This window comes from Seriola lalandi, unplaced genomic scaffold (assembly GCF_002814215.2).
Source record: "Seriola lalandi dorsalis isolate HSWRI2012SDOR001 ecotype SW California unplaced genomic scaffold, Sedor1 jcf7180002054655, whole genome shotgun sequence".
Taxonomy (NCBI): Eukaryota; Metazoa; Chordata; class Actinopteri; order Carangiformes; family Carangidae; genus Seriola; species Seriola lalandi.
Genome location: NW_019525208.1, coordinates 183,924 through 210,609, shown reverse-complemented (window position 1 = coordinate 210,609; position 26,686 = coordinate 183,924). Strand labels below are relative to the sequence as shown.

Genomic DNA, 26,686 nt, shown 5'->3' with positions numbered 1-26,686 from the left:
TAATGATTTTGTTGAAAGTTTTAAAGTTATAAACACTAAAAATAACATAAAGTAACAATAAATGCAAAATGTTAGGAAATAAAATTGTTTACATACTATCAACATAGCAGTTTGACAAGTTTTCCAAGGAAAAATAAACCTTTGACATCATCGCATTATAAAAATTTTGCGTAGATGAAAAGTGTTAGTATAGTGTAGTTGATGTAAACAGGGTAACTTAATGTTATTTAAGACTACTTTTATCAGCAGTCAACAAAATAATGAAGAATTCCACTGTGTTTAATTATGAAAAGTAAACAAAAAAAGATAAATTAGAAAATAGTATTACACATTGATTTCCATTTGTGGGTTTGGTGCACTTAATTCTGCTTGTTTTCAGATATTATTTTCTCTCCCTTCTGTGTCATATATCATCTCTTCTATGTGATATAAATGGGTATCATTATTCTGCCTTTCAACCAAGGATTAATAATTGAACACACAACACACTCCTGCCAACACACATTACCTGAACAATCAGAGTTCCAGCTGCTGCTCTGAGTTAGAATAGATGAGTGTATAGACAAGTTAGCCCAAGTTTGGAATTAGATACAAGTTGTAAATATTTTTTCACTAATTTATTTGATTGTCTGTCTCTGTAAAAACGTTTGTAAATGTATCATTTTGTTAAATCATAAATACTGAAAAAGTCTGTAATTATTCTGCGGGTCTTTAGACGCATTCGATTTAATTCGAACATGTTTTATTGTGACATCCCCGACCGGAAGTGTAGTGGAAAATTTCGTCGCCCTGACAATTCGGGGTTCTCCGTGGTGACTGAACCGAAGTTTGCCGAGTTTTTCCGTCACCTTTTTCGTCGCTGATTAAAACCAGCATTTTTTTGCGGCAGATGTTGAAACCTTTTCGTTGATGTTGTTCGTCGGGACGTTTCCAGGTCGCCGGAAGAACTTTTTTTAATCTTTTACAGCTGTTTTCAACGGCACCACTTAACGGAGACACGAAGTTCCTGAGCGGCTAACCCTGTGTAGCCGTTAGCGTCAGCAGTTAACTGTCTCACTGAGCGGAGGGGAAGCTAACCTCTCTCTGTTATCTGACGGTGACAGAGCTGCAACGACTCTTAGTTTTGTTTTTCGGCTTCTCTTCCGGGAACGTTTCCTTTTAATTTGACTGAACCTCAGCGGACAAAACTTTCAAACCACCTTCACCGAAAAATGGAACCCAAGAGAAGCAGCTAACGGTCGGTTAACGGGAGGAAGAACAGTGGGAAACAGTGAAAAACAGTTCATTTCTGGTCTTGAAGCTCTCACAGCGGCCGACTGAAGCAGCGCGTCCGGTGGGTTTAAAGTAGGCGAATCAGTCGGTCAGGATGCCCGGAGACTCCTCCGTCAACTTTAATCTCCTCCACCGGACATGTAAGCTGGTGGTGCTGCTGTGTTTCCTCCATATCTCTGTCACTGTCGTGTTCTACGTCCGCTCCCTGGACATCCGGTTCGCCTTCGTCCAGAACCAGCAGTCCAGTAACAATGCCACGCAGCGGAACCATCTCAGAAACACCGGGTTCACTTCCAGAGCCGAGCTGAAGAAGGCCGAGTCCAAGAGAGACGGACCTGAGGCAGAGCCGAGAGACGAACCGCAGCCCCCGCAACATCACCCGGAGGCGAAGCGGACAGAGGAGCCGGAGAAGAAGCTGCAGAAATGCCCTGAGACATCACCTCTGCTGGGTAAGACTGTCTCATTTCCTGCCTGAGAGTGAAGTCGTTTCATCTCAGAAATGTGAGGAGCTGTGGGGGTGAGAGAGGTTTCGTTTAAGGGGAAATCCAACCAGAGGCCGGTTCTTCTGTTTCACAGATGTTAAACAGTGACTGAAGGAGTCTCCATCAGAGGTGTTTCTGCAGCCTGTCATCACAGTTAAATAAACATCTTCATGACATCAGTGTTAAACTCTAAACCGTTTAATTTACTTTAAATGAGTTAAAACCAGCAGATAATTCTCACATGTGATTTAGAACAAATAATCACATCAATGATGAATCAATTATCAACAACAATGATTAGTCATTTTCTGTTGAATTATTGTCAGACTGCTCCCATCTCTTTATCCTGTTCAACCTTTGCTTCTTCAGTCATGAGAGACCTGGGGTTTACACAGCCTCACCTTTATATAGATAGGAAACATGTGAAATACTCAAAGTGTATTAGAAAGATTGGTCATTCAGTTTCTGTCATCTTTTTGTTCATGTGCAATTAAAATAGTGGAAGTTATTGTCTGTGGTCACTCCTCCACATGTTTGACCTCAGCTGTCTGAGCCTGATCACCCATTAATAACTCACTATAACCATTATAAACCAACACCAATAATTACTATAACCGTTATAAACCAACATTAATAACTGTCTATAACTGTTATAAACCAAGATTAATAACTGTCTATAACTGTTATAAACCAACATTAATAACTGTCTATAACTGTTATAAACCAAGATTAATAACTGTCTATAACTGTTATAAACCAAGATTAATAACTGTCTATAACTGTTATAAACCAAGATTAATAACTGTCTATAACTGTTATAAACCAACATTAATAACTGTCTATAACTGTTATAAACCAAGATTAATAACTGTCTATAACTGTTATAAACCAAGATTAATAACTGTCTATAACTGTTATAAACCAACATTAATAACTGTCTATAACTGTTATAAGACCAACATTAATAACTATCTATAACTGTTATAAACCAAAATTAATAACTGTCTATAACTGTTATAAACCAAAATTAATAATTCACTTTAACATTATAAACCAACATTAATAACTGTCTATAACCGTTATAAACCAAAATTAATAATTCACTATAACATTATAGACCAACGTTAACAACTGTCTATAACTGTTATAAACCAACACTAATAACGGTCTATAACCATTATAAGACCAACATTAAGAACTCTGTCTATAACAATTATAAACCAAAATTAATAATTCACTATAACATTATAAACCAACATTAATAACTGTCTATAACCGTTATAAGACCAACATTAATAACTGTCTATAACCATTATAAAACCAACATTAATAACTGTCTATAACCATTATAAAACCAACATTAATAGCTCTGTTTATAACATTATAAACCAACATTAATAACTATCTATAACCATTATAAACCAACATTAATAACTATCTATAACCATTATAAGACCAACATTAATAACTCTGTTTATAACATTATAAACCAACATTAATAACTATCTATAACCGTTATAAGACCAACATTAATAACTCTGTCTGTAACCATTAGAAATCAACATTAATAACCCTGTTCCTCCACCAACACTTTCTGGTCTTGGCACGACTCAATGTCATTATGTCCACCTGTCCCGCCTGTCTCACCTGTCCCACTCTTCTCACCTGTCCCACTTGTCCCGCCTGTCTCACCTGTCCCACTTGTCTCACCTGTCCCATTTGTCCCACCTGTCTCACCTGTCCAACCGGTCCCACCTGTCCCGCCTGTCCCACTTGTCCCACTTGTCCCACCTGTCTCACCTGTCCCACTCTTCTCACCTTTCCCACTTGTCCCGCCTGTCTCACCTGTCCCACTTGTCTCACCTGTCTCACCTGTCCCATTTGTCCCACCTGTGCCATCTGTCTCACCTGTCAAACCGGTCCCACCTGTCCCGCCTGTCTCACCTGTCCCACCTGTCTCACGTGTCCCGCCTGTCTGCAGCTCCACTGCTGTTTCAGTCAGTCTGTCAGGTGTTTAATGAGTTATTTAAATTTTGTTACACAAGCAGCAAATAAAGGATTTACATACAGATGGAAGTGAAACGGGGACCAGACAGAGACTGAATAGAGACCGAACAGAGACCGAACACAGACCGAACAGAGACCAGAGACTGAACAGAGACCGAACAGAGACCAGACAGAGACCAGAGACTGAACAGAGACCGAACACAGACCGAACACAAACCGAACAGAGACCGAACACAGACCGAACAGAACAGAGACTGAACAGAGACTGAACACAGACCGAACAGAGACCAGACACCGAACAGAGACTGAATAGAGACCGAACACAGACTGAACACAGACCGAACAGAGACCAGACAGAGACCAGAGACCGAACAGAGACCGGACAGAGACCAGAGACCGAACAGAGACCAGAGACTGAATAGAGACTGAACAGAGACCAGACAGAGACCGAACAGAGACCAGAGACTGAACAGAGACCGAACAGAGACCAGACAGAGACCAGAGACCGAACAGAGACCGAACACAAACCGGACAGAGACCAGACAGAGACCAGAGACTGAACAGAGACCGAACAGAGACCGAACACAGACCAGACAGAGACCGGACAGAGACCAGAGACTGAACAGAGACCGAACAGAGACCAGACAGAGACCAGAGACCGAACAGAGACCGAACACAAACCGGACAGAGACCAGACAGAGACCAGAGACTGAACACAGACCGAACAGAGATCGGACAGAGACCAGACAGAGACCAGAGACCGAACAGAGATCGGACAGAGACCAGAGACCGAACAGAGACCGAACAGAGACCGAACAGAGACCGGACAGAGACCGGACAGAGACCAGAGACTGAACAGAGACCGAACAGAGACCGGACAGAGACCGGACAGAGACCGGACAGAGACCAGACAGAGACCAGACACCGAACAGAGACCGAACACAAACCGGACAGAGACCAGACAGAGACCAGAGACTGAACAGAGACCGAACAGAGACCGAACACAGACCAGACAGAGACCAGACAGAGACCAGAGACTGAACAGAGACCGAACAGAGACCAGACAGAGACCAGACAGAGACCAGACAGAGACCAGACAGAGACCAGACAGAGACCAGAGACTGAACAGAGACCAGACAGAGACCAGAGACTGAACAGAGACTGAACAGAGACCGAACAGAGACCAGACAGAGACCAGAGACCGAACAGAGACCGGACAGAGACCAGACAGAGACCAGAGACCGAACACAGACCGGACAGAGACCGAACAGAGACCAGACAGAGACCAGAGACTGAACAGAGACTGAACAGAGACCGAACAGAGACCAGACAGAGACCAGACAGAGACCAGAGACTGAACAGAGACTGAACAGAGACCGAACAGAGACCAGACAGAGACCTAAAACAGGGAGACAGAAAGCCACACAAAATAACTGCATAACAATTAAAACATCAAACCAGAGTCCACCACAGTGTTGAGGGATTTGGGGGTTTTGGGGGTTTGGACAGTCTGGTCTCCGGATGTCACCATGGACTGAAGTGTAATATCTCCTCAGTAGAGCTACATCACACTGAGACACGCCTGTTTCCAGATGTCAGATTCTGAGCCAATCACAGCCTCAGTAGAAGATCCTCCTCCTCCTCTTCTTCGCTCTCAGCAGCTCTGACTTTGAGTCTTCCTCCAGTTCAGCGTGAGGGAGGGGTTAAAGCTGCAGACTGAAACTCTGCCCTCTGATTAGCTGTGGTGGATATACAGAGCCCAGCCAGCAGCAGCAGCTGACAGCGTTACGAGTCTCTGAGGAGACCGCCTGTAGAAAACCAGATGTTTGTGTTGGTGACTGAGACAGATGGTGTCTTCATTGTTTGAGGAGGATCAGCTAACAAGACAGGACTTTATTTATTTACAAAAAATGTTTATCATGTCAGCTCGCAGAACACTTCCCTCTATAATTTACAGACTTTACAGACAGAGAAGAATCAATTAATCCAACAGTTATTTTCTCCATAAATAATGTGACGTATTAAAAGTTTCTCTCAGTCAGATTTTGTTTCCTCAGGTAGACAACAGAAGAAGAGCTGAGGCCTCAGGGAACAGACGGAAATTTAAAACTGTAGAGTCAGTTACTACATCAGTTAATCTAATCATAATCGGCAACTATTTCTATTATATAATCAATTAGTTGTTCAGGTAATTAATAAGACACAGACTTGCTGTTCCCAAATCATTTGCTAACATCACTGTGGATTTTAATGAATTGTGACAAAAAGATCTTAGATATTAGATCAGTAATGATGATTGATTTTCTTTCAGTAGACTAATTAATAAATCAACTGATAGTTGGAGTCATAAAATATATCTCTAATATCACTGTGCAGTTTATGCAGGTTTGGACCTCTGTCTGCAGGTTTAGAAGCAGGTTTGGACCCTGCAGATTTGGAACCTGCAGGTTTAGACCCCAGGGTCCCAGATTTGGACCCTGCAGGTCTGATGTGGTTTCTCGAAGCGGCAGCATGAGGTGAAGCTGTGCTATTTCAGATCCTCGAGCTCATCTCAGTTTGATCAGTTTGTGTAACTTTGAGGTTCAGAGAAAGATGTTTGTTATCAGACTGATGGCCTGTTTCCTCAGCTGGGACCCCCCCCCCCCCCCCCCATGTCTCTCAGCTCAGTCTGCTCTTAAAACCTCCAGACTGAACTCATCAGGTCAGAGTCTAGAGACACACGCAGTTTAATCTCAGTAAACCATTAAAATACTCAGATATTAAATGAGTCTAATGTGATGTCACATCTGGACTTCCTGGTCACATGGTCACTGCTTACACTCGTTAAAATAATAAAGCAATATCACAGCACGGCAGCTTTTATACAACCGTTCTACCAGGGCCATGTTCATTAACAGTAATAAGCAACAACAGATTATGATTTGTTTGTGCAGTTGGATTGTTGCTAAGCAACACAGACATTTTCCTGACCCGCACACTAGCTGCTACTTTTATGTAAATGTTGTTTTTGTGTAAATGTGTTTCCATTTATTGTGTATCCGTCGAAATAGTCAGGTGACACTCTGATCAGTCTGGACGCTGCTCCATTGTCCTCTGCTCTCTCACATGTTTCATAACTCAGTATGAATTCTCCTGTGGTCTCTTTGTGTCTATATTAAGAATCTCACCTGTGCCCCCCACTGCCAGGATCTCCCTCCAGCCCCTCATCAGATAGTTCCTGTAAGCAGAGTGATACATGTAGTTTAAAGTCCCAGTGCTGTCGTTCTCTCGATCAGCTCTCAGTGAACGCCTCTCGTCCATTCAGATCACTTGGTCTGGACTAACTATTGTCTAATGATGCTTGAATCCAGTCTGACCTTTGTATTTGTGAGACACTTAAATCATCTGATGAACTTCTGCTTCAGACTCACACACTGCACTAACGTGGTTTTCTTCTTCTGTGGTGTCAGTTCATGAACGGACTGATTGTGTGTGTGTCATGTTCATTGTTCTGGACCTTGTCAGCACGTTTATGACTGCACATTAACCTGGTTACTGTGTAACAAGTGTTCAACTTTACTACAGAGCGTGTTTAGATTCGCCTTGACTCTGTCAAGAGATTTTATTTAGACTCTTTATTTTGGTTTAAGTTACAGGTTTTAATGCTACTAACAGGAGTCCTGATCCCTCTGCACTCACTCTGTCCATGGGATGGACTCACATGAGGAAGTACGAGGAGACCCACCTCTGACAGTAACAGGTCTCAGGTTTCAGGCGTGTTACCTGGTGACTCTAATCCCATTGACAGTAAACTTGTTCATGGTTTACATGAAGATGTCGGGTAACTGCAGCTCACAGGTAACACTGTCCCCTCTGTGAAAGACCACATTCCTGTCACCCATTGCATGCTGGGAAAGACCTGACACCAGGAAGTAAAACAGGGGTGATCTGTGGTGGGTCCATGGTCACTCTGACTTTATACAAACAAGAGGAGTAAACATGAAGTCACATGACGGACAGTCATACTCTGACTGGACATCTGCGGTGATGTCATCTTGCATCATCAGAGTCAGGTGACTGACAGCAGGTCAGTCTGATGTGATCGATTGTCAATCAGCCTCATGTTGAATAAAAACACATACAGGTGAATCATTGTGAAGTCAGTGTTTCCCACACACTGATCGACCCTGAACGCCACATATTGATTTTCTGTTATTTACTGTTTCAAAGGGTAGTGTCTGATTGTAGACTGTTGACAGTATTGATCTGCACTCAGATCAGCTGTTTCATGTTCAGATCACAGCTCAGTTAAATATCAATCCTGTGGTTTCACACCGCCAACAAACCACCAGAATCCACCTGGAACCAGAATGAGAGGAGAACCTGACATGTTCATACAGAAACTGTCCTGCACTGATGAAATACTATGAGACCTGGTTCTGAGTGATGTTTTGTGATGGACTGATTCATCATGGATCATATCTGATATTACTGATGACTGTGACTGATCTGAGCTCAGTGATGACGATTCTGTTCATGATCAATAACATTATATTCAGCTATGTGTTTAACGTCTGTGTGGAATCAGTTGTGGTTTACAGTCCACTGTGCAGCGGACATGTTGTGTTTACTGTGAATCCTGATCGAGGTTGTTGACCTGAGACCGGTCTCTGCCTCCTCTCTCCTCAGTGTGTCCGTCAGAACAGAGCTGAGTGTGTCAATGATCCGTCTGGACTGACACCAGGAACATATTTGTGTGATTACACACTGAAAATCTGAAACTCTGAATCTCTGCTGGAGTGTGGAAACAGTTTCTTTCAGCCTCAGAACAAACCAAAGAACAGACTTTAACCCTTTAGCTCAACATGAGACACCTCACTGTTCTGGATTGATAGATGGCATTGGTATAAATGTTTCTGATCAGTTAGTGAAGTTTCTCATATCTCTTACTCTGATCATCAGTTTAAATTCATCTGAACACTGGAACCTGGTTCATGTTGTGTTATTACTAAATACTGGTTTATTCAGCAGCAGTTTGGGAACGACTGCTGGTTAACAGAACTGCTAACTGCTGGTTAACTGCTGGTTAACAGAGCAGAAGAGACTGAACTCTGGGTTAAGATGCAGTTAGAGGAGAGTTACCTGTTCACTTGTAGTTCACCTGTAGTGACTGTACCTGTGCTCCGTCCTCAGTGGGGCCTCTGCGGGTGGAGTTCAACACTCCGGTGACCCTGGAGCAGATAAAGAAGGACAACCCTGACCTGCAGCTGGGGGGGCGCTCCAGACCCAGAGACTGTGAGGCGCTGCAGAAAGTCGCCATCATCATCCCTTTCCGCAACCGAGAAGAACACCTGAAGTACTGGCTGTACTACCTGCACCCCATCCTGCACAGGCAGCAGCTCGACTACGGAGTCTACGTCATCAACCAGGTACAGTGTGATGTCACAGTGATGTCATCAGTATAAGTAGAGCTAATGTTAGAGATGTGATAATCACCTTTACTGACTGGACATGAAATCACTGGAGGACTGATGGCCTCTTCACCCAATCAGGTGGCTCCTTTCATGGTTTGTGTGATGTTTGCAATTAACAGGTTGATTAATTGGTTGATTGATTAATTGATAAATGGCTGCAGCTCTAAGATCTGGTCCTTGAAGACGTGAACGTTCCCAGGTCTTTAACCAGAGCCTTTGATCTGTCCATCCATCACACCTGACCTCAGGGTCACAGCAGGTGTGTTTATTAGAGGGTAAAGTCACACTGACGCACTTCTTCACAAAGTGACAGAACAGTATTGGCTGAGGGTGTGTCACTGAAAAGGTCCTGGAGACATCCTGGAAAAGTCTTGAAACCTGAGTCTGCAGAGTTGAATTAAGTCCATTGTTGAGGTGAAAAATGCATATCTGTTCAAACACACAGGGAGGGAGTGTTTGTGTGTGTGTGTGTGTGTGTGTGTGTGTGTGTGTGTGTGTGTGGTAATATGAGTATGTGGACGAGCTGCTGACGTCCACGTCTTATCAGCCTGAGCAGGAACACGACAGGAATGACTGCACTTATCTTTACAGGGGTTTATTGTTTTTAAAGTTGACTGGAAACAGGATGAACTGCTGTTTGTTGATCCGTGTTCTCTGCTGGTGTCGTCAGTGATAGAGCTGTCACCTCAGGACTGACTGCACCAATACTATACTACTACTTCTAATACTACTACTTCAAATACTACTACTTCTACTACTACTACTTTTAATAATACTACTTTTAATACTACTACTTCTACATCTAATACTACTACTACTACTACTACTACTTCTACTACTACTACTACCACTACTTCTAATACTACTACTTTTAATACTACTACTTCTAATAATACTACTACTTCCACTACTACTACTACTTCTAATAATACTACTACTTCTAATACTACCACTAGTTTTAATACTATTACTTCTACTACCACTACTTCTTATACTAGTACTTCTAATACTACTACTACTTCTAATACTACTACTTCTGATTCTGCTACTTCTAATAATACTACTACTTCTAATACTACTATTTCTCATTCTGCTACTTCAAATACTACTACTTCTAATAATACTACTACTTCTAATAATACTACTATTTCTAATATGACTACTACTAATACTACTACTTATAATACTACTACTACTTATAATACTTGATAGTCAGATAATATTGCACATTACATCACAACACATTAAATTTAGCTTTATTAAAGGAAAAACATTTTATCATCGAGCATAAGCTTGATTTTATGTTTTGAACTGAAACTTGGTTAGACCAAGATAACAGTGCAGCTGTTCTTATTGAGTCAACCCCTCCCAACTTCAGTTTTATGAGTGAAGCTAGAGTGCATAAGAAAGGAGGTGGAGTTGCCATTTTGTTTAAGGATTCCCTCCAATGCAAACAGATGTCTTATGGAAACTTTGATTCTTTGGAATATGTTGCTCTTCAGTTGAATTCCTACTCTCGAGCTATATTTCTAAATATCTGCAGGCCACCTAAATACTGTGCTACCTTTTTTGATGACTTCACTGAACTGCTCTCTATAATTTGTAATGACTCCGACTGTGTAGTTATTGTTGGTGATTTTAACATCCATGTTGACAACTCCCAGGACAAAAGGACTAAAGAACTGTGTCATGTTCTTGATAACTATGGACTGACTCAGCATGTGACAGAGCCTACACATAACAAGGGGCACACTCCAAGGGTCTGAACACAAGGTTGTGGTGACTGATGTTGCTCTTTCTGATCATTCCTGTGTTTTCTTTGAGAGTGCTATCTCCTTGCACACAAATGTTCAAACAGAAGTAATCACAAAGCGGTATATCACTGAAAGCACCAGTGAAATATTTATTCAGGCTTTCTCTTCCACACCTGCCCTCTCTAGGGTCTCAGTCAATGAGCTTGTAGATAATTTCAGTTCTAAAATTACAATTGTTATTGATGCCATTGCACCCACTAAGGTGAAGGTTGTCTCTGGTAAGAAATGATCTCCATGGAGAAGTGCCACACCTGTCGGAATGGAAAAAAGAGCGTTGAAAAGCTGAACGCAGGTGGCGAAAAACAAATGTCCAGGTTCATCATGACATCTATAAAGAGAGACTTGACATTTATAATTTGGAACTGAGAAATGCAAGGCGGTCCTTCTTCTCTGATATCGTTGGTTTGAATCCTACTTAAAGGACAGGGAGTTCTTTGTATCTATAGGTAATTACACATCTGAGCGGACAAAAATGACATGCTGAGTTCCCCAAGGCTCCATTCTGGGGCCTCTTTTGTTCAACATCTACATGCTCCCACGAAAACAACAAAATATGCTACCACAGTTATGCAGATGACACACAAATTTATATCATCATATCACCATATCACCAGGTGACTATGGTCCAATATAAGCACTGAGTAAGTGCATTGAACAAATCAACAATTGGATGTGCCAGAATTTTCTTCAATTAAACAAAGACAAAACTGAAATTGTTTTTGGAGCCAAGGAAGAACGATTAAATGTCAGCACTCAGCTCCAAACCAAGCCAGAAATCTTGGTGTAGTCATGGACTCAGACCTGAATTTCAAAAGCCACATTAAGACAATTATGAAGTCAGTGTACTGTCACCTTAAGAATATATCAAGAATTAAATGACTTATGTCCCAGCAGGGTTCGGAAAAACTTGTCCATGCATTTATCTTCAGTAGACTTGACTGTTGTGACGGTGTTTACACAGTTCTCCCTAAAATATCGATCAGACAGCTGCAGCTGCAGCTGATTCAGAACGATGCTGCTCGAGTCCTCACTGAGACCAAGAAAGTGGATCATATAACTCCAGTTCTCAGATCTTTACACTGGCTTCATGTCTGTCAATGAATTGATTTTAAAATACTGCTATTGGTTTATAAAGCACTGAATGGTTTAGGGCCAAAATACATTTCTGATCTACTGCTACATTATGAACCATCTAGACCTCTCGGGTCATCTGGGACAGGTCTGCTTTTCTATCCCCAGAGTAAACACTAAACATGGAGAAGCAGCGTTCAGTTTTTTGCTTCACATACGTATCTGGAACAAACTCCCAGAAAACTGCAGGTCTGCTGCAACTCTCAGGTCTTTTAAACCACAGCTGAAGACTTTTCTGTTTGCCACTGCCTTTTATTAAACCAAACTTGAGAGCTAATATCTTTACACTGAACTGTAACTTTTATTCTCCCGTTTTATCAGTCTTATTCATTTTAAGTTTCTTTTTATTTCCAAATTCAACACTTTTTAATTGTATTTATGTCTTTTACTTGTGTTGCTCTTATATTCTGTCTTGATGCCTTTTATGCTCTATGTAAAGCACTTTGAATTGCCTTGTTGTTGAAATGTGCTATATAAATAAACTTGCCTTGCCTTGCCTTGCCTTGCCTTACTACTACTTCTAATAATACTACTACTTCTAATACTACTACTACTTCTGATAATACTACTTCTAATACTACCACGTTTAATAGTAGTACTTCTAATACTACTACTTCTAATAGTACTACTACTTGTTCTTTTACTCAAGTCCTAGATACAATATAACAGTGATGACCCCTCACATTTATCTGGAGGCCCTTTGGAGAGGCCCAGCCCTTAGGTTGGGAACCAGTGGACTGAACTGTCTAAGAGTATATGATGTAGGTAAATCAGCTACAACAGTCACAATGACTCAGGAAGTACTTTTACTATGATACTGTAACTGCAGGAAGTACTTTCACTCACAGTGCATTTCTCTGATGACTCATTTAGTTTAGTCTGTAGTTGATGTTTACCTGTGTGTCAGCTGCTGACAGTTACAGGTACAGGTGTACTTCACAGGTGTATCTGAGGAGCTGCACAGAGACTTCAGATCCTCTGAGACACTGTCTCAGACTCTGAACCACAGACCAACACGTTTTCACTAAATGTAAATGAGCTGCTCACAGACAGGAAGACACCTGACCTACCTGGCTCCTCATTTGACTGTCACACCTGTAACATGAAGGAGGAGTGTGGCGGCTCTGGTTTCAGTTTGTATCTGGTGACAGAGTATTGATATAATAATCAATAAATAGAGCACAGTCAGCTTCTATACACTGATAAAAGACCAGTGTTTAGAGCTGCAACCATTAGCTGCAACCAACTGATAGATTAGTCAATTGATCGATCAGGTTTTTGAATGGTCAAATGTCGATGGATTGAGAAAATCATCAGCAGATTCATTGTAAATGAAGGTGCTTGTTAGTTGTGGCTCTGCAGGTGAGAGACAGTCTGTAGGGATCTGATGGTAATGAGGATCTGAAGTCACCTGCAGCTGATTATTTCAGTTTTTTCAATATATCTGATCTATTGATCATCATCTATAACATAAAGCAGGAAGGTGACATCAGCTAAAAGTTAACAACCTACCACATCTGGATTTAGACCCTGATCCAGAGAGGATCTGGATTTGTAAATGATTCACTCCTCTCAGGGTCTTTGGCTTCAGGACTCAATCATCCAGATCCAGATCTGACCTGTGAGTGTGTGAGAGAAAGGTTTGTGTTTTAACAGCATGGACTGAATCAGGGGAGTCTGATCTGGATCAGGACCAAGAGGTTTTAGAGTTAACAGTGGTTCAGATCCTTATGTGTCTTAGATTTATACTGAAAGACTGATTATAATGAGTCAGCTGATCTGACACATGATCAAGATCCTGGATCAATAAACCAGTCTTCACTCTGTTAGTCTGGATTAGAGGAACCAGGTCTGACGAACAGGTTGGTTCAGGTCTGACTCTTCAAAATCAAAGCTCTAGGAGCAGATTAAGATCTGACTCTTCTTCTATTAACGTTTTCTTCTTCTCACAGCTGTGTGTGTGTGTGTGTGTGTGTGTGTGTGTGTGTGTGCGTGTGACTCTGACTCACAGTTGTTCTTCTCTCTCTTGTTTGTGTCCTCCTCTTCATCTTCCTCTTCCTCTTTTGTTTTAGTTTCCCCCTCACCCTGCCCCCCCCCCCCCTGCATGTCAGGCATTTCTGACCAATGGCTGTGGTCGGTGGATCTGCTGAGACCCGCCCCCTGCTCGGTCTCAGCCAGTAGCAGCTGGTGCGGAGGGTCGCTCTGGTAAACAGGTTCTTTCTGTCCTCTCTTCATCTGTTTCTCTTTGTTTCTGAACACAAACACAGTGTTCTACATATTTCAGTCTGAACTCACCTGTATGAACTCACCTGTCTGAGCTGGGAGGTCTCAGACTGTCTATGCTGCATTTCACTAACAGAAAGTTCCTTATGTTTCTGTGAAATGATTCGATTCAGTGGTAAACAGTAAAACATCATCTACACTCAGCAACAGAACAACACAACTGACTGAGTGTCACTGAGCTGTTCTCAGGTGATCTACCTGTGGAGAAATTTACCTGTAGCCTACAGTTTGTACAGGTGGAGCTCTGCTTATTTCAGGCTACATCCACATGACTACGTTTTAGTATTAAATCTCTTCTCCTACGTTTCCTCCTCCGTCGACACAACTTGAGTTTTCGAGCCCTGAAAACAGACTTTCAGAAACTCTGCTGCACCCGTTTTATTCTGAAAAACGTTTTATTTTGAAAGAAATTAGTTTTAAAATGAAAACGTGTTAGTGTAAACCTTTGTAAACGATGAGGTCGCACCCACTGTCTCTCCTGATTGGCTCTCATCAGCCTGGACTACCAGTGGTGAATACAACATGATAATGAATGCTACAGCTGTCTCTGCTGTTCCTCCTTCAGAGGATTTATTGCAGAGGAGACAATGTACTTCCTGTTTACACCGGCTCGCACATGCTCAGTGTTGGACAGCGGACAGTCATGTGATGTATCGTGTTTTCAGGTGTGTTAGTCTGGACGTAGTAGTGTGGACATGGCCGCAGTCACTGAGCAGGAGGATGTAACTGTAAACCCCAACATGTTTCATATAAAGTGACAGAAGGTTTGATCCATTAAACACCAGGTGTGTGTGTGTTTTACAGTGTGGATGAATGTTTTCATGTGTTTATATTGTGTCTCCAGCTGCTCCCTGGTGTCAGAGTCACTGATTATTGTTCTGTCTGATGTCAGAATGTTTTTATTGATATACCATCGATCAGAGGTTACCTGAGGTTGACTGAGAGAACAGCAGGAGAACATGAAGAACATGTTTTTCTTTTTTAAAGTATTTTTTTCGGCTTTTTATGCCTTTAATGGACAGTATAGTGGAGAGAGACAGGAAACAGGGAGGCAGAGAGAGGGGGAATGACATGCAGCGAAAGGCCGTCCGATGCGGGATTCAAACCGGGGCGGACTGCAGCGAGGACTGTAGCCTCTACACATGGGGCGCCTGCTTAGACCACTACGCTACACGACGCCCCAAGAACATGTTTTTCACTCAGAACATCTGCAACAGCCTCATATGACACTGTTTGTACTAATCAGTGATTGGATGAAACCAAGGATAACTTCAACCAATCAGATTCTGTTTGACCTCCAGTGGAGTCAGCTGTTCACACAGAACTGATGCTTCTACAGCTTCTACATTAACCTATTTAGACACGCCCCTTGCTGCCAGTAGCTTCTCCCCCAGAGGAAGCTGATTGGTCTGGATAGATGGATTCATGTTAAACTGCTGCATGCGTTCACTCTGCTCTGTCAGCCCTACAGGTAAACAGCTCCTCACACCTGAGAGCTTGTTGCAGGTGTCTGTTACCTAGCGACCTGAGGTGTGTTTACTGCAGTAACCTGATGAAGAGTTATCATCAGTTTCCTGTTTGTTCCTCAAAGACTTGCATCTGAAAACATCAAGTGTACACTTGTTCATGTGGGAGTTGCTGTGGGTGTGGTCATATAGACTGTACAAGGTGAAACAAGGGTCAAAAAACTTCTGAGAGTTCACAAATAATCCAGAGTGTAGAGGTAAACCTGCATCTGTACACCTGATAAATTATCAAATAAATGTGAATGTAGAGAAGATTAGTGATTAGATTAGGTCACAGACTCTTCACCTTTTCATCTGCTCCTGATGATCTGTCTCCTCCTGTCTGTTTGATCAAAGCTGAAGTTACACCTGAGTTCATCTGTGAAGAATTCTTCAGTAGGAACCATTGAGCTTAGAGACACAGACAGAGAAGGAACATGGTGAGAGACGGACCAACACACTGGTTGTGTCTGAAATCACTCCCTCCTCTCTGTCCAGGCAGGTGTGTGTAGAGGACTACATCACTTAATAAAACTTTCAGGCACTACTCGGCTCATCTTTTTCAGCACAAGTGCAATGCATGCCCAATACATTTCACAATGCATTGTTGGATACTGAGTTCACTATATAGGGTTTAATAAGTCTCACTATACATTCAGACAGCACTACAACACAGTGGACTCATTGTACAGTAACTACAGAGGGAGGAGGGAGTGAATTAAGACTCTGACTCTTTACATGAAACCTGATCAAACATGATGGGTCTTCAGAGAGTTGACTTAAAGCTGGAACAAGGACTTTAACGAGGACAGAGAGACGTGTTTGTTTTCACCTGATCATTTAAAATACACAAACTCTAACAGAATCACATTCTCATATCTTAACAACATGAAACCATCTGATTCAACACACACACACACACACACACACACACACACACAAACACACTCATGTCCCAGCTCTCAGCCTCTAATGTGATCACATGAGATTTTTATTCCTCTGTGTTTCACCATCAAACTCCAAAACCTGTCAGTCTTTACTCAGTGATCAATAAACCACAGGACAGGTCCATGTCTCTGATAAAGACAGGTCCATGTGACCAGAGGACATACTGACCTCAGTCTTTGTCTCTCAGGACGGAGACGAGATCTTTAACCGAGCCAAGCTTCTGAACGTGGGCTACATGGAAGCTCTGAAGGACTACGACTACAACTGCTTTGTCTTCAGTGACGTGGACCTGATCCCCATGGACGACCGCAACACCTACAGGTGTTTTGGCCAGCCCCGACACCTGTCTGTGTCTATGGACAAGTTCGGCTTCAGGTGAGACCACGTCTGCCTGTGTCTGTGTGTCTGTCTGTGTGTGTCTGTATGTGTGTGTCTGTGTTTGTCTGTGTGTGTTTGTCTGTCTGTCTGTCTGTCTGTCCGTCTGTGTAGCTGCCTCTCTGTGTCTGTGTGTGTCTGTCTGTGTGTCTGTTTGTATATATGTCGCTCTGTGTCTGTTTGTCTGTCTGTCTGTGTGTGTCTGTGTTTGTCTGTGTGTGTCTGTCTGTGTATCTGTCTCTCTGTGCCTGTGCGTGTCTGTGTTTGTCTGTGTGTGTCTGTCTTTGTCTCTGTCTGTCTGTCTGTGTATCTGTCTCTCTATGTCTGTGTCTGTCTGTCTGTCTGTGTCTCTCTGTGTCTGTCTGTCCGTCTGTGTGTCTGTCTGTGTTTGTGTATCTGTCTCTGTGTCTGTGTGTGTGTCTGGCTCAGTTGTAGATATTACATGTGGATGTGAACTCTGACAGCAGCTCTGTGTTGACCTTTGACCTCAGGTTCACCATTATTGATCTGATTGATTTTGATCTTTAATGATTAAAAACAATAATAATAATAAGCAGTGTGTTTGTACACTGACTGAAAACACACAAACAAACAAAAACAAGATTTAAAGTTTAAACAGCTTCACATACGTGAAAGAAACAAACAGACGAAAGACAAACAGATGATTGTATTGATCATATTGATAGTATGGGCTACACAGTATTGGTTCATCCTCAGGATTATTCCACAGGTTCACTCCTAATATTGATCAGGATCAGACACAGCTGCACATGTGACTGGAGGTAAAAAAACTAGAGAGGTAAACTGATAATCAATCAGTTCAGCTTCGTAACATTGATAACTGTATTACCTGTACCACCTGTCAGTCTGTCACCATGGTAACACAGGTCCTCTCTCTCTGTCAGCAGCAGTTTGTCCTGTACTTCAGTGACTCTGCTGATGATGGAGCATCACTCACAGTGAACACTTAAATACTGCAGTACCCATGAGCCTCAGCTGCTGTTACCATGGAGAAAAAGAATTCAAGACTCTGTAGTTACAGTCAAGGACAAACATGTCACCATGGTTACTGAATTCACAGCTGCAGATTGTGAAGCTATATTTGGCTTTCACCTGCTCTGTGATTGGCTGTTGGTCAGTGAAATGCACTCTGGGAGTGGTAGTTGACTTCCCCCTCAGCTGTCTGTTGACAGCAGGGACCAGCAGAATCTGACAGACCTGTAGTCAGCACACAGTCTTCCTGTAGCCTCTGAACCACATCCCGGCTCAGAGGACCTGAAACCACCTGGTGGTCTCAGTTCCCAGACCAGATCTCCAGACCGGATGTTACACAGACACACGGAGGTCTGGTCATGTGACAGTGCAGCTCAGGTACAGGTGAGTCAGTGTGCAGGTACAACAGGGTCATTAACTGTCTCAGTGTGGACCAGCTGCAGCTGGATGACCACGATGATGATGACAATGATGATGTCACATGAGTTCTGGGTGGGTCCTCTGGGGCTTCAAGTTCACTTCCTGTCATGAGGGACAGGGTGTTTGTTCAGATATTGCTGACAGAGACACCACAGAGGAAGAGATCTGCTCTGACATGCCACCATCTGCCTGACTCCTCACTTCCTGTTTCCTGTTCACACACACACACACACACACACACACACACACACACACACACACACACACACTTGCACTAAGACTTTCTGAACCGACAAACAACCCTGTGAAGTTGGGAGAACTAAATGACCTCACACTGTTCAGTTGGAGTTTGTCCCTTCACTTCCTGTTGTGAGTTGGTCTGATGAGGTCAAAGACTGGAAACAGCTAACGTAGCTTAGCATATAAACTGGACTGGTTAATGTGCTTCCATCAAGGCAGGGTGATAGACTCTACTCTGATCTACTGAACTCTGAACTCTACTCTCTGTCTGCACAGCAGCTCTACACATATAACACATTAATGTGTTTATAACGTGTGTGTGTGTGTGTGTGTGTGTGTGTGTGTGTGTGTGTGTGTGTCCTGCAGGTTGCCCTATAATCAGTATTTTGGTGGAGTTTCTTCAATGAGTAAAGAACAGTATCTGAAGATCAACGGCTTCCCCAACAACTACTGGGGCTGGGGAGGAGAGGATGACGACATCTACAACAGGTATACACCTCTGACCTTCACCTGACCTCTGACCTCCTCTGACTTAAGAACAGATTCATACATGAGACAAACCAGCAGCTTCACTTTCATTGGTCTTGTTTGACTGTATAATCCGGGTCTTATTGTGATGTCATTGTGATGTCATCGTGTTTCCTGTTTTGTTTCAGGTTGGCGTCTAAAGGCATGTCCATCTCCAGACCAAGTGGCGAGGTGGGAAAGTGTCGGATGATCCGACACCAGAGAGACAAACAGAACGAGCCGAACCCTCAGAGGTAAGTCAATCAGCTGGTCCTGGTTGGAGGATCAGCTGATCAGAACATGAGACTTCAGGAGGTTCAGGATCAGGACAGATCTGTTCTAAAGGATTGTGTTTGTCCTGCAGGTTTGACCGGATCGCTCACACCAGAGAGACGATGCACAAAGACGGGATCAACTCTCTGTCCTACAGAGTCGTGAAGATCGACAAATTTGACCTGTTCACTCAGATCACAGTGGACGTGGGGAAGCCGTGACCAGGAGGTCATGTGACTGGACCAGGAGAGTGACGCTGCCTCTGACACTTGAATCTCTCAGTTCTGGTCTGGAGGACCAGACATGCTGGACTCATCCTTTCTGCTGTTTTCTGTCATTTTTCCTGAGACTGAAGGTCTGTGTTTTTCTCTGTGGGTCCTCGACGACTCATCTCTGATTGGACGCTCACTGTTACCAATGGGCTGTCTCCATTTGTCAGACGCTGCTGCTGTGAAGCATCCTGAACGAGCCTTTTATTTTGAAAATCAGACAATCAGAGCAGCACCATCAGGACTGCTGGGTCACATGGTCCAGGCTTTACTGGTCGGGGATTCTGGGTATCGAGCAGGGCGGTTTAGATCTGGTCTGACCCTGATACTGGTTCTGTTTAGTGATCCCGATTCTGTTGATGTGGTTCTGAACTCATGGTCCACTTAAAGAGACCTGATCCAGGGTCAGAGACAAACAGCAGCAGGTTAGAGTGGACTAAACTGACCCTGTGGAAAACAATCCCAGTGATCCGGATCACTGAGTCACTGCACTGATCTGGAGACTGAAGCTACTTTCACGAACTGACAGCTGGTACATGATGTCACATGATGTCAGTCTGACTCTGTGACCAGCGTTAGTGTTAGCGTTAGCATTAGAAAATTCAAACTTTACAGAAACTGATCAAGGATCAGAACCAGATCTAAACACCCAGTCTGATAGAGAGTGTGTGTGTGTGTGTGTATGTGTGAGAGAGAGAGAGAGTGTGTGTGTGATCGGTCCCTCAATTAATGATGAAACGAGATCAGCTTCAAACCAAAAAGTCTGTTAATGATTATGTTGATTATTGATTGATCAGCTGACAACGTTCAGTTAATTGATCAGTTATCAGTTTAGTCTGTGAAATGCCATCATATAAAATCATCATGAGATGACCAAAAATCGATCAGAATTATTGATTGATTCATCGATTGTACAAATGGCTGCAGATTCATCTTCAGCTCTACATCCAGTTTTGATTTGATTTGATTTGATTTGATTTGATTTGATTGATTGATTGAATGATTGACTGATTGTATCTCTAAGTGTCCTTATAAGAGCTGTTGGAACCAAAGTCTTTATTTAAAGTGAATGTGATCAGCTGACAGCTCGTTATTGATCCAGTCTAAGCAAAACAAATATCCACCATTTACATGAAACAATCAGTGTGTGTGTGTGTGTGTGTGTGTGTGTGTGTGTGATCATGATGCTGTTGTCTCTGTGTCGACAGGTTTGTTTGTTTCAGACCAAAACTTGATTCTTTGTAAAGTGAATAAATCACCTTTGTATGTGCCTTAAATCAGCCCAGTGTAACTGTTGAACTGGTGGAGGGAACCAGTCGGTGTAAAAATGTGATGAGGTCTGTTTGTGGATCTGGGTCTCAATAAATCCAGTTTGATGTTTGTGATGTTTGTTGTTTGTTTTTTAATGAGGGAGGAGGAGGAGTTCAACTGAAACTCAAATCACATATTTCAGATATTTATGGGTTTGTCTGAGTCTAGATCTTCCTCCAAAAAAAGATACTGTCAACCAAACGGTTTATTAACATATAAGATCTGGATTTATTATATAAAAACTTCATACTATTGTAAGTCGAAAAAATCAGTGTATAGTAATGCAAAAATGTCATAGTATAGTAAGTCATAAACAAATCATGTTAGAGTAATGCAAAAAAGTCATAATACAGTAAGGCATAAAAACATCTTGGTAAAGTAAGTAATAAAAAGCCATAATATAGTAAGGCATAAAAGGTCATAGGATAGTAAGTTAAAAAAAAGTACTATAGTAAGTCCAACAAATCAAAAAATTATAGTCATAGCATAGTAAGGCATAAAAAGTCATAGTATGGTAAGGTATAAAAAATCATATTATAGTAAGGCATAAAAAGTAATTATAGTAAGTCATAAAGAAATCTTATTAGAATAATGCCAAAAAGTATCAATAATACAATGAGGCATAAAAAAGTCTTAGTCAAGTTAGTCATAAAAAGTCATATTCAGTAAGGAATAAAAAAGTCTTAGTAAAGCAAGTCATAAAAATCATAGTATAGTAAGTGTTAAGAAAATTAAGCCAAAAAGTCACAACATATTGAGGGCAAACATTTTTTGTAGTGTAGGGAATAAAAGTCTTAGTACAGTAAGGTAAAAAAAGTCATAGTATATTGAGTCATAAATAGTTATATTATAGTAAGTCCAAAAAATCATAATATAGTAAGGCATAAAAAGTGATAGTATACTGAAGAAAAAGTCATGGTAAGGCAGAAAAGTCATAAAAAGTCATAGTATAGTAAGGCATAAATATATAATACAGATATAAAATAAAATAAATATAAAAAAATATAATATACAGTGGAAAGTTGAAACTGAAGAAACAATGAAACAACATAAAAAATACTGTCACAAAAAAAAGACATGAAGACATAATCTCAGGTTTGACACTGAACAACACAAAGAATATCTAAATTAAATAATATTGTTTTTTTAATGCTGGTGTTTAATTTTTCCGATTTGTCACATGATATCAGGACTGGTGTTTTTGTTGTGGCTGATCTGAGTCTGTGACAATAAAACTTTTTAATGTCAGTTTACTTTTTCAGTTCAGGTTTCATTTTCAATGTCAAAATGTTACTGTCACTGTTCTAGACCTGTCCAGGTCCAGGTGTTTGTTCCACACTGTGAAACCAGAACGATCTGATCCAGATTCACCTCCTGTCTCTGTCATCAGCTCCAGTTTATGAAATGTGGTTCAGGACCTGGTCCACAGTCCAGATCAGTCCAGTGGAGAAATGTTATTTTCATAATCAGACATAACAAGGAATAAGCTGTAAAACCGTGATTGATTATTGAACCTAATCATTGATTACTCATCCTAATCAATTCCAAACATCTGATCAGAGAATGTCTGGTTTATTAAAACCTGGATCAAGTTAATTTCTCTGTTGATCAACTGATCAATCACCTTCAGATCTATAGACAGAAAACTTTGACCTTTGCTCAGGTAATTCACAGGTGAGTCCAGCTCTTAACGAGAAGTGACAGCCAATCAACAGAGAGAACAGACACATGGTATTAAACTGTTTATTACAAATATAAAGAAACCAGAAGATTCATCAGAGCAGCTGACAAACAAACAAACAAACAAACAGGAAGCTGCTCTAGTCACCAGGCTCCTCCTCCTCCTCCAGGTGACACCTGATTTTACTGATCAAGATGTCTCCAGGATCAAACATCAGCTGTACACACACACACACACACACACACACACACACATAGAAAAACATCTGAAAAGTAAAGCTTCAAACTCTGCAGCCGTTTGAATGTTTAAGCATTTTATTCTCTGTGACTCATGTCGACTTGATTTACAGGGTTTAAAACCTGGACCTGAGGTGGAACAGAGACCACTTCTCTACTCTTTCTCCAGAGCTCTCTATCTCATGACCTTCCTCAGCTCTCATCATTTGAGTCATTTCTGTCATGTGATAAACAACATTAGAAGGAAAGTAATTGGATCAGAATCTGGATCAGAACCAATCCAGAACTATAGGGAAACCAGGTCTGATGTGAGATGGACTTGACTCAGGTCCAGGACTGTGGAGTCTTTAAATACAGAGATAAAACTGACAGAATCTGTTACTGTATCTGTCAACACAAACTCTGCTCTGATTGGCTGAAGGTGGCCAATCACTGAGCGGTTTATCACAGATGTGAAAGAGTTGTTCCTTTAATCATAACTCTGTGACCACACCCAGTAGTGATGTCACAGGATCCTGGAGTACAGTGTGACATCACTGGAGCCAGGCGAAACATTCACAGGAGGATCAGACTTCCTCTAATCACCCACAGCAGGTGGTCTGATGTGGTTTGATGTGGTCTACAGCGCCCCCTGTTTGACCCTCCTGAACAGCTCCCGTCTCTGGGGGGCTGTCATGGTGTCACAGCTCTGCAGCAGGTTTGCGATGATCAGGGTCTGCTGGACGCTGGAGGACCGGACCCACAGACGCCCGTTCATCCCCACCACCAGCTCACAGGGGAACAGCTGGTCCAGATCAGACCGGATCTCACTGTGGGGGGACAGCAGTCTGGGGTGGGGGGGCATGATGACATGATCCCAGATTTAATAACTTGAATCACTCATCAACAAACCAACAAATATCTGACTCTACAGAACCAACTTTATCATTGATCATATATTGATTATGTTTAATATTTCATGTCAAGGCTCTTTAAAATGATGATGATGTTGGTGGTGTCATTACCTCCTCACCAGTCCCAGAGAGACTCTGAAGAGCAGCCCGCCTCCTCCGAACACTCCCATCCCATTGGCCCGTCCTGAACTGTCGATACAGACCAGCTCTGGCTCCATGTCCTTATTGGCTATAATGAACTGAGCAAACACCAGGTCCCCCACCTGCACAGGTAACGCAGAGGGAGGGGTTATACACAGAGGGAGGGTTTGGACACAGGTAACAGAGGGAGGGGTTACCTACTCCTGTCCTCATGTCTCACCTGGACATTGGGTCTGTTCCTCTTGGTGGCTCCCTCAAACGCCAGGTAGGACAGAGACGCCTGTTCACTTCCTCCGAAGTCCACCTTGAAGATGTCACCTGACTTGGTGGTGACGATGCCGATGACTGTCTCGCCTTTAGCGGGGACATACTGAGGACAAAAAGACAGACTCAGTTCCCAGCATGCACTGCTCCATCACCTGTCTCCTCTTATTAGTGTCTTTCCTGCAGTTTTCTGTCTGAGCTGCTGAACTCGTGTTAATCCAAGACACGTTTCACCATAAATCTATGTTAGCTTTTGTTAGCTAGCTGTGTTATCTGTTAGCTTCTGTTAGCTAGCTGTGTTAACTGTTAGCTGGCTCTGTTAACTGTTAGCTAGCTGTGTTAACTGTTAGCTTCTGTTAGCTAGCTGTGTTAACTGTTCGCTGGCTCTGTTAACTGTTAGCTAGCTGTGTTAACTGTTAGCTTCTGTTAGCTAGCTGTGTTAACTGTTAGCTTTCGGTGATTCAGCTGCAGCTCTCTGGCGGAAGTTTACCGACACAGAGTGTGAACTTCATCTTTGGTTTGAATTCAGTCCGAGAATCTTAGAACATGGCCCGCGCTGTCGTACCGACGGGAAAAGCTTAATCTGCGTGTTTTGGGAACGGGGTTCTGAATGTTCAACCAGGACTCACCCTCCGCTGCTGGGAGTCGATCCAGAACACGTTCGGCTGTTTGTGTCGCAGGACGCCGCTTTTACAGACCACCAGCCGGTCTCCGCTCCGCCTCAGACCCGGACCACAAACCACTTTCTCCGGTTTAACGTGGTCCGTCAGAGAGATGGTGTCGTCGGTCTCACAGGAGAACTCGTCTCCCGGCAACAGAACCTCCCCAACTCTGACCATAAGAGTGGAAAACATCGGGACGGTTCACACACGTGTTTTTATTGATGCTCGACGGACTGAAATAAAGGTGACACAGAGGAAGCAGATCCGTCGGTCACTGCGGGACCGGAGATACAATACGTCTGCCACGATCGTTCCTGAGTTCTGAGGTCAGTGACTGAGTTGATTTCCTCTCTGACTGTGAAACTCTGTCTCCTCTGGATTTTAGGTTTGCCTCAGACTGTTCACAGGTCAGATATAAAACATGGAGACAAGCCGTGAAGAGCTTTAAACATCAACAGTAGGATCTTAAAATCAGTTCTAAAACCTCCTGGGAGCCAGAGTCCTGTTCAAAGTCTGGACCTGAGTCCTGTTCAGAGTCCTGTTCAAAGTCTGGACCTGAGTCCTGTTCAGTCTTTCTGTGTCTTTAAAAGATAAAATAGATAAAGCTTTGGATATTATATATTTCTCAAATGGTAAAAAGAAGAATGCACCAGTTTTGTTGTGTGATGCTCAGAATTGAAGTTGCTGTCAAACCAACAGACGCCAGCAGGTGGCAACATTTGCTTTCCATTAAATCAGTAAACACAAAAGTGTTTCTGTGACACAGAGAGAAGCTGTAGCTACATGTTCCCTCATACCTTCACTCCAGAGGAACGAAACAAAAACACTATAAACACAGAACATGTAAACATCTTCACTGATGACAGTTAGTGCTGACATCAGAGCACGGGTCAATAAACAATGATAAACAATTAAAAACATAACATTCGACTGTGTCACCACTCATATAGGTTTGTTTTTATGTAGGTATGTTGTATATACTTTATGTTGTATATATGTTGTATATAGGTTATAGATGTAGATGTCTGATCTGGCTTGAACACAGTGATGTTATTGATCATATGAAGTACATTTACTCCAGTTGTGTACTGCAGTACATGTTGGAAGTACTTTGTGTTAATAAGTAACTGTACAAATAAAGATGTTTATAATTGAATCATATGAAGAATTATAAGATTCTTTGTTATAGATGTTACTAAATGAAGATGAGCTGATTACATTCATCAATTAATCGATTAGTTGATTGACAGAAAATGTATTGCAACAATTCTGATCATTGATGTTTCTCATGTAAAAATATTTGATGTTTCCAGTTTCTTAAAGATCTGCTGCATTTCCCTCTGAATTTTATTATTATTATCATTGTTATCATTATATATTTCTACAGGGTTTGTTTTGTCTGTGACTGTGATTCTCTCATCTGTTTCTTTACAAACCAAACAACAAATAAATTAATGGATCAATAATGTAAATAATCAGTGAATAATAATGTTCAACTAGAAAATTCCAGGGAAATTTTGAGTGCC

The 26,686-nt window shown here is 42.0% G+C and overlaps 2 protein-coding genes across 2 annotated transcripts; one reads left to right on the top strand and one right to left on the bottom strand.

Annotated features, from left to right (window-relative positions):
* The first annotated feature begins 793 nt into the window (after window positions 1-793).
* b4galt1l (DP-Gal:betaGlcNAc beta 1,4- galactosyltransferase, polypeptide 1, like) lies at window positions 794-21,352 on the top strand. The gene is made up of 6 exons (XM_023420679.2): window positions 794-1,721; window positions 8,934-9,169; window positions 17,083-17,270; window positions 19,290-19,412; window positions 19,580-19,684; window positions 19,795-21,352. The coding sequence occupies exons 1-6, from the start codon at window positions 1,367-1,369 to the stop codon at window positions 19,922-19,924; spliced, it is 1,137 nt and encodes a 378-aa protein (XP_023276447.1). The 5' UTR covers window positions 794-1,366; the 3' UTR covers window positions 19,925-21,352.
* Window positions 21,353-23,012: 1,660 nt separating this feature from the next.
* On the bottom strand, window positions 23,013-25,479 carry exosc3 (exosome component 3). Its single transcript, XM_023420662.2, has 4 exons — window positions 25,128-25,479; window positions 24,455-24,604; window positions 24,205-24,356; window positions 23,013-24,027 (listed from the first exon to the last, which is right to left on the bottom strand). The coding sequence occupies exons 1-4, from the start codon at window positions 25,350-25,352 to the stop codon at window positions 23,820-23,822; spliced, it is 735 nt and encodes a 244-aa protein (XP_023276430.1). The 5' UTR covers window positions 25,353-25,479; the 3' UTR covers window positions 23,013-23,819.
* Window positions 25,480-26,686: the final 1,207 nt, after the last annotated feature.